Source organism: Ranitomeya imitator, chromosome 8, assembly GCF_032444005.1.
Source record: "Ranitomeya imitator isolate aRanImi1 chromosome 8, aRanImi1.pri, whole genome shotgun sequence".
Taxonomy (NCBI): Eukaryota; Metazoa; Chordata; class Amphibia; order Anura; family Dendrobatidae; genus Ranitomeya; species Ranitomeya imitator.
Window position 1 is genome coordinate 106,291,235 of NC_091289.1, and position 12,580 is coordinate 106,303,814.

General features: G+C 44.7%; 1 protein-coding gene across 1 annotated transcript in view; it reads right to left on the reverse strand.

The window, feature by feature from the left end:
* HMCN1 (hemicentin 1) overlaps window positions 1-12,580 on the reverse strand; it is a 733,390-nt gene that overhangs the window by 567,183 nt on the left and 153,627 nt on the right. The window contains exons 11-12 of the mRNA XM_069737257.1: window positions 4,330-4,605; window positions 3,904-4,045 (exon numbers count right to left, since the gene is read on the reverse strand). Of these exons, the coding sequence (XP_069593358.1) occupies window positions 3,904-4,045; window positions 4,330-4,605 (418 nt within the window). The remainder of the gene's footprint in view (window positions 1-3,903; window positions 4,046-4,329; window positions 4,606-12,580) is intronic.

The window sequence follows — 12,580 nt, forward strand, 5'->3', positions numbered from 1 at the left end:
TTATGCTTCCATCCCTGTAGGTCATTCTGTACACCTCAAGGAAACCTGCGAGAACTTGGAATTAGTTCTTTGTAAACTTAAATATGAAGACCACGGTTGGCAAGTGTGCAGGGATTTGAAAGTCTTGTGCATGCTGCTCGGGCAACAAGCTGGGTATACCAAATACCCTTGTTTTCTGTGTCTACGGGACAGTCAAGACTGACAAAATCACTGGACCAAGAAGAATTGGAAGCCAAGGGTGCTTACAGTTGGTGAAAAAAAATGTCCTCCGAGAAACTTTGGTTCCTCCCCATAAAGTTCTTCTACCACCTCTCCACATAAAATTGGGATTGATGAAGCAATTCGTAAAATCACTTCCAAAAGATGGAGAATGCTTCAAATACTTGGTCACCAAGTTTCCAGGCCTCTCGGAGGCAAAATTGAAGGAAGGTTGTTCGTCGGACCAGACATTAGAAGGCTTATAGCTGATCAAGAGTTTATCAATACCATGATGCATCCTCAAAAAGAAGGGTAGTTTGCATTCAAAGAGGTCTTAGAGAAATTTTTAGGCAATAACAAAGACCCTGACTACAAAAAAAATCATCGGACGAATGCTGAAAGCATTTCAAGCTTTAGGTTGCCTGATGAGTTTGAAAGTGCATTTCCTCCATTCCCACCTTGACAACTTTCCTGAAAATTTGGGAGCTGTGAGTGAAGAGCAAGGTGCACGATTCCACCAGGACATTAAAGAGATGGAAAGAAGATACCAGGGAAGATGGAGGATTACAATGATGGCAGACTACTGTTGGACGCTTCAGAGAGACATTCCAGATGCTACTCACAAGCGTAAATGTACCAAGAGAAGCCTCACAGGGAAGAAGAATCAATTTTAGTGTGTGTTAGTGAGCTCATTGCAGTTAAATAATGATTTTCATGAAACATTTGTAATAAAAAAATTTATTTTATGAGTCTATTTTCATTTATTTTGAGGTATTGTCTTATTTAACATAGTTACTTAAATTGTCAGAAAACGTGATGTCATATGACAAAATGGAGGTCATTTTCGGATTCAGCGCACTTAAAAACATAAAGATTACGTGGAATAACCAAAACAGCTCTTGCAATTTTTTTTTTTGCAGACCTATGATTGGTAAAGAACAGCCATGAACAGCAGTTCATGGCTGTTCTTTACCAATAATCTGTTTGTCATCTGTCAGCAGCTTTCTAATTTTAAAATGTTGAAATACGTTTTCTCAATTATAATTCCGGAGCTGGATTCCTTCTTTTTCTTCATACACCTCAGAACTCTCCAGCACTTTGTTTGTTTCCATCCATTTCAGTGTGGTTCTTTAAGTATGTTTGGGGTCATTGTTCTGCTGGATGACCCATGACCTAGGACATAAACCCAAAGCTTTATGACATGGGGTACTACATTGTGACCCAAAATCCTTTGGTAATTTTCAGATTTCATGATGTCTTGCACACTGACAAGGTAGACAGTGCCAGAAGTAGCAAAACAACCCCAAAACATCTTTGAACCTTCACCATATTTGAATAAATATTGTGTTCTTTCTTTGTAGGTCTCATTCCATTTTCGTTAAACAGCAGAATGATGTGCTTTATCAAAAAGTACTATTTTGGTCTCATCTGTCCAGAAGACGCTTTCCCAGAACTGCAGTCTAGCTTTTTATGTGTCTGTGTCAGGTCCTCCTGCCACAGTGTTTAATTTCATTCTTATGTTGATGGATAGTACGTGCTGACACTGATGCACCCTGAGCCTGCAAGACAGCTTGAGTTTCTTTGGAACTTGATTGGGGCTGCTTATCCACCATCCGGAGTATCATGCATTGTAACTTTTCATACATTTTTCTCTGCATTCCACATCCAGGGAGATCAGCTACAGTGTACAGGTTGTACATTTCTTGATTAAGTTGCACACCTTAGACAAAGGAACATCAAGATCTCTGGAGATGGACTTGTAAACTTGAGATTGTTAATATTGTTCAACAATTTTGGTCCTCAGACAATTCTCTTCTCTTTATGTTCTCCTTGCTTAGTCTTGCACACTCAGACACACAATGTAAAGATTGAGTAAACTCCTCCCCTCTTTATCTGGTTTCAGGTGTGATTTTTATATTGCCCACACCTGTTACTTGCCACAGGTGAGTTTGAAAGAGCATCACATGCTTGAAACAAAGTTGTTTACCCACAATTTCGGAAAGGTGCCAACAAATTTGTTTAGCTCATTTTTGGGGTTTTCTGTGAAATTATGTTCAATTTGCCTTTTTTTCTCAGTTATACATGTGTATAACAAAACATGTGTAATTGCAATCATTTTCTGGGAGAAATACTTCATTTTCTGTAGCAGTTTCAAGCGTACGAACACTTTCAACCATGACTGTACACACATTTACTGAAAAAATATATAGAAGGGAGTTCTTCTGTTAGGGTAAATATGAACACAAATGGTAAAAGAGTTAAGATGATAAATATAATATACTGTATGATGCAAATTGACTAGTACCAAATAGTTCTACTCAGGACTAAGAACGGTCTGCTCGAAACGCGTTGCTATTGTTTTTCATTCCGCCCCGCTTTTCTATCATCCCTCTTATGTTTAATCTCTCACGGTGATTTTTCCATTTTAAAATGTATTATTAAAAGTTATGTTTTAGCCCTATTATACGAGGCGGATGCTGGAACTCCCTCCCTTTTTGTCTATTGCCCAGCTGTCGGGCTGGAGCCCATGCACCGCATACCATGATGGAAGCTACAGTTCCACACTTGGTGAGCTGAATAATCCTCTCCCCTTCCCTGTGTTTTTCTTTGTAAAAGTACTGTTTTACACACTGACCCTACATTTTATATTTCTCCTCTGGATAGATAGACAGTTATACCGATGGTTCAATAAATATGTGGGTAGATCGAGCGATACCGTCATGGCCAAAAGTGTTGGTACCCGTGAAATTGTTCCAGAAAATGAAGTATTTCTTCCAGAAAATTATTCCAATTATACATGTTTTGTTATACATTCCTTTGCATGTGTTGGAATAACACAAAAAAATAACTGAGGAAAAAAAGGCAAATTGGACATAATTTCACAACAAGCCTCAAGAATGGGACGTAAAAAATTGTGGGTACCCTCAACTTAATTTTTGATTGCACACTCTTTTGAATAAATAACGGCAATCAATCTCTTCCTTTAACCATCAACAAGCTTCTTTAACCTTTCAATTGGAATTTTGGACCACTATTCTTTTAAAAAATACTCGAGGTCTCTCATGTTTGAAGGGCGCCTTCTCTCAACAGCAATTTTAAGCTCTCTCCACAAGTGTTCAATGGGATTTAGATCCGGACTCCTTGCTGGCCACTTCAGAACTCTCCCCAGTGCTTTTTTCCATCCATTTTGTGATGCTTCATGAAATATGTTTGGGGTTATTGTCCAGCTAGAAGACTCATGACCTAAGATGCAGACTCGGCTTTCTGACACCGGTCACTACATTGTGACACAAAATCCTTTGGTAAGCTTCAGATTTCATGATACCACAAAAGGAAATAAACATGTGTATAACAAAACATGTGTAATTGCAATACCTTTATGGGAGAAATACTTCATTTTCTGGAACAATTTCAAGGGTGCCAACTTGAGATGCATGAACCCGAACTGTAAAGTTTGGGGTTCATACCTGATGTACGCCAAACATGGAGTTTTGGTACCCAAACCGAACTTCTGACAAAAGTTCGGTTGAACCTGACGAACCTGAACATCCATGGGTTTGTTCCTCCCCAATACCAATACTTTCAGCCTTGACTGTAGATAGATGGATAGAAAGACAGACAGAGCACTTGTTATGCGGTTTAAACAATTACTGCACATCTAAAAATGGCTCTAAAAACGACAGCCTTCATAAACCACAATCGTACCTTGTAGAGAATCTGACAAAGATGTCGTTGTGAGTCCAGACTAACTGTGGGTCAGGATATCCTGTTACGAAGCATTTTAGTTTAATACCAGATCCTTTGGTAAATAATACATTTTTGGGATCAACAATAACTTTAGGTGGATCTACAAAGAAAACAATGGGAGGACTGTGAATTGAATGATTTCATATAAATACTGTTATGGGCTTGTCTGGGATTATAAAAGGGTTTGTTCTTTTTCCTGAAACAGTGCCCTGATTGTTTGGGGTTTGTGTCTGGTACTGCAGCTCAGCCCATTTAGTTTGGTGGCAGGTGTGGGCACTGTTACTTTGCAGCACTCAGGTAATGAGTTTGAATCTAAACAATTACAATAATGGCAGTAAGTTCTTTTCATGTTTGGGAGTATGTGTGTGAACACAACACAAGTACCTTGTACAATAAGATATGATGCAACTGTAGTAGTTCCACCTTCATTGGATGCAGAACAGACATATTCTCCAGCATCACTGATGTTTGCACTCATTATCTTAAGAGAGTTGTCACTTAACACTTGAATCCCTGGAGCATTGACCAGTCTTAGATCATGGGCTTGTCTCCACCACGTTAAATTGTAATGAACTGTACTAATGACATCACAAGATAATGTAGCCTCTGCTCCAATGATGACTGTAATGTTACTTGATGATTTAAGTACAGGAGGGGGCTCTACAAAGCACACAAAAAGGAGAAGATTGTAATTTATACAGTCCATCCATAGCAATACAGTTACATATAGTTACACAGGTAATATGATAGAAAGAAGACACATGTCCATCAGGTTCAACGTAGGGATGGAAAAGGATAAAGGGAAGGTTTTTAGGTAAATCCATAATACATGTTGAAACCTATATTAGAAAGAAGTATCCAGACAATAACAAATTGTGAATGAAACTGAACAGTAAAAGAGAAAATAGGCACAAAAGAGAAAGTAATAAATATAATATAATTAAAATTATCAAAAAAAACGAATTAGTGCTCAGCCAATTATAGGAGCAGTTACTACCTCCAAATGTATACTCCAAAAAGGCCCCCCTCATCATGACTAATGGCCGCCACATTATGCCAAAGCATGATTTATCACACCAGACTACCTTCTTTCATTCCTCCATTACCCAGTAAAGATGCTTGCATGCCCATCAGGCCCGGATTTAGGGGGGATTTAGGGGGCCCAAGGAACCCGGGCCCTGGGCCACCCATCAAGCAGGGGCCTCTCACCAACATAGGGATAAATATCTCAAAACATATAAAATACATGTCTCTTTGCTGTGCACCATTTCTAATGATAAGGAACAATTAACAAAGAGAAACTATTGAAATTGTAGGGACCTGGCTACGGTCCTACATCTTAGTGGCTGGCGCAGAGCAGCAGAGTCATGGCACCTGACCTGCGTTAGCATCCACTGACCTGACTAGCCAGACTTCTTTAGTACCGTCCGTGTACCTAATGCTTAGCTTATGGTATGCGGGAAGCCTTCTCCGATCCCAACAGAAGCTTCTAGGCGCTACCTATTCAGCTATATGATCGCTCCCTCAAATTAGATCAGATGAGAGTTTGTTCAGCTACCTTCTAGGAAGGAGGCAGAGCCACGATGTTGGTGCGAGAAGAGGATTCTCTACTGCGGAGCGCGGCAGGACTTCACTCTGGATCTTCAGTCACTGAAGATCCAGAGGTGAAGTGGTTCAGTCTTCACAGTGTCGCGGTGGGCGAGTATGATCTCTGTCTGTGTGTTTGTCTATCTGTGTATCTTTCTTGCAACTCCTGTCCTACACAGTACCATACTGTATATACAGGTCCACACTATATCCTGCATTACAGTGTGTCTGTGTATTCTGTTGTACAGTGCCTTGCGAAAGTATTCGGCCCCCTGGAACTTTTAACCTTATCCCATATATCAGGCTTCAAACATAAAGACACCAAATGTTAATTTTTTGTGAAGAATCAACAAGAAGTGGCACACAATTGTAAAGTTGAACGAAATGTATTGTTTATATTAAATTTTTGAGGAAATACAAAAACTGAAAAGTGGGGTGTGCAATATTATTCGGCCCCATTACTTTTAGTGCAGCAAACTCACTCCAGAAGTTCATTGTGGATCTCTGAATGATCCAATGTTGTCCTAAATGCCTAATGATGATAAATGTAATCCACCTGTGTGTAATCAAGTCTCCGTATAAATGCACCTGCTCTGTGATAGTCTCAGGGTTCTGTTTGAAGCACAGAGAGCATCATGAAGACCAAGGAACACAACAGGCAGGTCCGTGATACTGTTGTGGAGAAGTTTAAAGCCGGATTTTGATACAAAATGATTTCCAAAACTTTAAACATCTCAAGCAGCACTGTGCAAGCGATCATATTGAAATGGAAGGAGTATCATACCACTGCAAATCTACCAAGACCCGGCCGTCCCTCTAAACTTTCATCTCAAACAAGGAAAAGGCTGATCAGAGATGCAGCCCATGATCACTCTGGATGAACTGCAGAGATCTACAGCTGAGGTGGGACAGTCTGTCCATAGGACAACAATCAGTCGTACACTGCACAAATCTGGCCTTTATGGAAGAGTGGCAAGAAGAAAGCCATTTCTCAAAGATATCCATAAAAACTGTCGTTTAAAGTTTGCAACAAGCCACCTGGAAGACACACCAAACATGTGGAAGAAGGTGTTTTGTTCAGATGAATCCAAAATCGAACTTTTTGGCAACAATGCCAAACAATATGTTTGGCGTAAAGGCAACACAGCTCATCACCCTGAACACACCATCACCACTGTCAAACATGGTGGTGGCAACATCATGGTTTGGGCCTGCTTTTCTTCAGCAGGGTCAGGGAAGGTGGTTAAAATTAATGGGAACATGTATGGAGACAAATACAGTAACCATTATTGAAGAAAACCTGTTCAAGTCCACAGAAAACCTGAGACTGGGACGGCGATTTGTCTTCCAACAAGACAATGATCCCAAACATAAAGCAAAATCTACAATGGAATGGTTCACAAGTAAACGTATGCAGGTGTTAGAATGGCCAAGTCAAAGTCCAGACCTCAATCCAATCGAGAATCTGTGGAAAGAGCTGAAAACTGCTGTTCACACACGATCCCCATCAAACCTCACTGAGCTTGAGCTGTTTGCCAAGGAAGAATGGGCAAGAATTTCAGTCTCTCGATGCAAAAAACTGATAGAGACATACCCCAAGCGACTTGCAGCTGTAATCGCAGCAAAAGGTGGCGCAACAAAGTATTAAGTTAAAAGACCCAAATAATATTGCACGTCCCACTTTTCAGTTTTTGAATTTCCACAAAAATTTAAAATAACCAATAAATTCCGTTCAACTTCCCAATTGAGTTCCACTTGTTGTTGATTCTTTACCAAAAATTTACATTTAGTATCTTGAATGTTTGAAGCACCATATGTGGGAAAAGGTTGAAAAGTTTCAGGGGGCCGAATACGTTCATAAGGCACTGTATATAGTGTGGACCTGTTTACAGTATAGCACTATGTATACACTTTATACAGCTCCTCAACTTCTATTCTATATGCAGCCAGCACAGCAACAGCCTCTGATATATACAGCCCGGCAGCAGCCCCATATATATATATATATCTATAATATAACGCTGGGAGCGTCACTCTGTCCGAAGCCTCTATAGACTGCGCAAGCGCAAGCGCCGGCGCAGTCTGGGCCTCACAGAGCGACGCTCCCGGGAGATCGCGGTATGCGTAAGCACTGAACGCATACCGCCATCTCCACCGGAGAGTCAGGGACCGCCAGGAGGGACGGTAAGTATACTCACCTTTCCCGGTTCCAGCGCTGCTTGCGGCTCCGTCTCCCGGCTCCTCTGCTCCCGGCTCCGGAGGGCGCGGACTGCGCAGGCGCCGATTCCTGCTGCCGGAATCGGCGCCTGCGCAGTCCGCGCTTTCCGGCGCCATTTTCTTGAAGACACACTCCGGCTCCACTGCAGGTGTGTCTTCAAGAAAATGGCGCCGGAAAGCGCGGACTGCGCAGGCGCCGATTCCTGCTGCCGGAATCGGCGCCTGCGCAGTCCCCGCTTTCCGGCGCCATTTTCTTGAAGACATACCTGCAGTGGAGCCGGACGATAGGTGAGTATGGTATTTTTTTTTTTTTTATATGGCAGCAGCATTCGGGGGCATACACACTGGAGCGGGGGGCATATAATACAATGGTGGCGCAGGATGGGAGCAGCACATGACAGAACGGGCGCAGGATGGCAGCAGCACATGACAGAACGGGCGCATGATGGCAGCAGCACATGACAGAACGGGCGCAGGATGGCAGCAGCACATGACAGAACGGGCGCAGGATGGCAGCAGCACATGACAGCACGGGCGCAGGATGGCAGCAGCACATGACAGGACGGGCGCAGGATGGCAGCAGCACATGTCAGAACGGGCGCAGGATGGCCGCAGCACATGACAGAACGGGCGCAGGATGGCAGCAGCACATGACAGAACGGGCGCAGGATGGCCGCAACACATGACAGAACGGGCGCAGGATGGCAGCAGCACATGACAGAACGGGCGCAGGATGGCCGCAGCACATGACAGAACGGGCGAAGGATGGCAGCAGCACATGACAGAACGGGCGAAGGATGGCAGCAGCACATGACAGAACGGGCGCAGGATGGCAGCAGCACATGACAGAACGGGCGCAGGATGGCAGCAGCACATGACAGAACGGGCGCAGGATGGCAGCAGCACATGACAGAACGGGCGCAGGATGGGAGCAGCACATGACAGAACGGGCGCAGGATGGCAGCAGCACATGACAGAACGGGCGCAGGATGGCCGCAACACATGACAGAACGGGCGCAGGATGGCAGCAGCACATGACAGAACGGGCGCAGGATGGCCGCAGCACATGACAGAACGGGCGAAGGATGGCAGCAGCACATGACAGAATGGGCGAAGGATGGCAGCAGCACATGACAGAACGGGCGAAGGATGGCAGCAGCACATGACAGAACGGGCGCAGGATGGCAGCAGCACATGACAGAACGGGCGCAGGATGGCAGCAGCACATGACAGAACGGGCGCAGGATGGGAGCAGCACATGACAGAACGGGCGCAGGATGGCAGCAACACATGACAGAACGGGCGCAGGATGGCAGCAGCACATGACAGAACGGGCGCAGGATGGCAGCAGCACATGACAGAACGGGCGCAGGATGGCAGCAGCACATGACAGAACGGGCGCAGGATGGCAGCAGCACATGACAGAACGGGCGCAGGATGGCAGCAGCACATGACAGAACGGGCGCAGGATGGCAGCAGCACATGACAGAACGGGCGCAGGATGGCAGCAGCACATGACAGAACGGGCGCAGGATGGCAGCAGCACATGACAGAACGGGCGCAGGATGGCAGCAGCAAATGACAGAACGGGGACGCAGGATGGGAGCTGCAAATGACAGAACGGGCGCAGGATGGGAGCAGCAAATGACAGGATGGGAGCAGCAAATGACAGAATGGAGGCGCAGGATGGGAGCAGCACATGACAGAACGGGGGCGCAGGATGGGAGCAGCACATGACAGGATGGGGGCGCAGGATGGAGCAGCACATACCAGGATGGAGACCATATACCAATATAAATGCTCGCCACCCGGGCGTAGAACGGGTTCAATAGCTAGTATATATATATATATATATGTATATATATATATATATATATATATACATATATAGCGCCTCCCCGCAGCATCTAATACATACAGCCCAGCAGCAGATATATATATATATATATATATATACAGCCCAGCAGAAACCTCTCATACATATATAGCCCAGCAGAAGCCTCTCATACATATATAGCCCAGCAGAAGCCTCTCATACATATACAGCCCAGCAGAAGCCTCTCATACATATACAGCCCAGCAGCAGCCCCTGACATATAGAGCCCAGCGGCAGTCTTTGATATAGACAGCCCAAATTTCTACAATACAAATTTAGCTTTTTTAGCCATCTGAAAGAACTGTCTTCAGACAAGCTTAAGGCCACAGCAGAACAACTCGTCAGGTCTTATTCAGATGACTTGGACATTACATTTATCGATAAACTGTGTCAGTTTGTAACATTTGTCAATTTATTCACAGACGAGGAGCCAAAGCATATCAGCACTGAACTTTTCATGTACAAGCTTATCATAGAAAAGGGTGTGCAGGACACTTTCCCAAATATTGAGATAGCTCTAAGGATATATCTAATTTTGATGGTAGCAAACTGCAGTGGTGAGCGTTCCTTCTCAAAACTCAAATTAGTTGAAAACCGATTAAGGACATCCATGAAGCAGGAACAACTTGTAAATTTGGCTATCATGAGCATCGAGTCAGATATACTGCGTCAATTGGACTTTAGTGACATGATTAGTGATTTTGCAGCAGGAAAATCAAGGAAAGTGCCTGGATTGTAAAAAATGAATGATTTTACCTGAATTACTCTGCGTAAATGATTTCTGTAAATAACCTTGCGTTCGTTTCATTTTGTGTTTTTGCATTACATATTGCAACACCTTGAAAAATGGGCATCCCTCCAAAATGGGGCCTGGGACACCCACCTCTTTAATCTGGCCCTGATGCTCATGATAGGTCCTTTGAGTAGTAGCAGAGGTCAGCGTGGGCATCCTGATTAGTCCATGTCTACACAGCCCCATACACTGCACGCTGCTTTGCACCGTTTATTCTGACGTCTTTCTACCAAAGCTGGGATCACACTAGATGGTTAGCCTGTGTTACTCACACACGTCAATGGTACTAAGGAGCCCATGACTCTGTCATCAGTTCACCAGAGATCCTTTCTCGGTCCAGTTTTGGTAGGTGCTTACCATTACATACTGTAAACACCCCACAAGATCTGCCAATTTGGAGATGCTCCTACCTAGTCATCTAGCCATCACAATTTCAGGTGGCACGGTAGCGCAGTGGTTAGCACAGCAGCCTTGCAGTGCTGGAGTCCTGGGTTCAAACCCCACCAACGACAACATCTGCAAAGAGTTGGTATGTTCTCTCTGTGTTTGCATGGGTTTCCTCTGGGCACTCCGGTTTCCTCCCACATTCCAAAGACATACTGATAGGGAATTTAGATTGTGAGCCCCATCGGGGACAGTGATGATAATGTGTGCAAAATGTAAAGCGCTGCGGAATATGTTAGCGCTATATAAAAAAAAAAATAAAGATTATTATTTGGCATTTGTCAAAGACATTCAAACCTTTAGGGTATGTTCACACGTTCCTGATTTCCATCCTTTTTTTTTCAGGACTGTTTTTTAAAAAACTGCAGCTCTTGGCAGAAAACGCAGGTCCTTTTTTTGGTCCTTTTTTGTCCTTTTTTGATGCGTTTTTTGATCCTTTTTTTGATCCTTTTTTTGATCCTTTTTTTGATCCTTTTTTTTATGCAGTTACCCCTAACCCTAACCCTACCCCTACCCCTAACCCTACCCCTAACCCTACCCCTAACCCTACCCCTACCCCTACCCCTAACCCTACCCCTAACCCTACCCCTAACCCTACCCCTACCCCTAACCCTACCCCTAACCCTACCCCTACCCCTAACCCTACCCCTAACCCTAACCCTACCCCTAACCCTACCCCTAACCCTAACCCTACCCCTAACCCTAACCCTACCCCTAACCCTACCCCTAACCCTAACCCTACCCCTAACCCTAACCCTACCCCTAACCCTACCCCTAACCCTAACCCTACCCCTAACCCTAACCCTATTCTAACCTTAGTGGAAAAAAAAATTCTTAATTTTTTTTTATTGTCCCTACCTATGGGGGTGACAAAGGGGGGGGTGTCATTTACTATTTTTTTTAATTTTGATCACTGAGATAGGTTATATCTCAGTGATCAAAATGCACTTTGGAACGAATCTGCCGGCCGGCAGATTCGGCGGGCGCACTGCGCATGCGCCCGCCATTTTGCAAGATGGCGGCGCCCAGGGAGAAGACGGCCGGACGGACACCGGGACGCCGGGTAAGTATAAGGGGGGGAGATTAGGGCACGGGGGGGCATCGGAGCACTGGGGGGGGCATCGGAGCACGGGGCGGTGGGATTGGAGCACGGGGGGGCGGGATCACAGCACGGGGGGGCAGCCACACTCCGCCCACGCACTTCCGCCCGCTTCCCCGCACTTCCTGCTGCAGCGGTTCGGCACCACAAACCGCAGTAAAACCCGCAGATATTTTTTTCATCTGCGGGTTTTACTGCGGGTTTGACCTCACAATGGAGGTCAATGGGTGCAGAACCGCTGCGGCTCCGAAAAAAGAAGTGACATGGTACTTCTTTTTTCCCGCAGCTATTCAGCGCGGTTTTTTTTTTATTTTCCGCATTGTGGGCACAGCAGTTCCTGTTTTCCATAGGGTACAATGTAATGTACCCTGCATGGAAAACAGCTGCGGACCCGCAGCGGGAAAATCGCGGCAATTCCGCATGAAAAAAAGGATCGTGTGAACATGGCCTTAAGCTTGCCCATTTTTTTCCTTCCAACAAATAAAATTGAACTGACCATTCAACTGGCGCCTGATATATCCCAACACTCGACTGATCCCATTGTACTTGATAGATGTTATTCACTTTAGTTGTTAGGGGTTTAAGTGATATGGCTGATGCTGTATATTGCATAATGCAT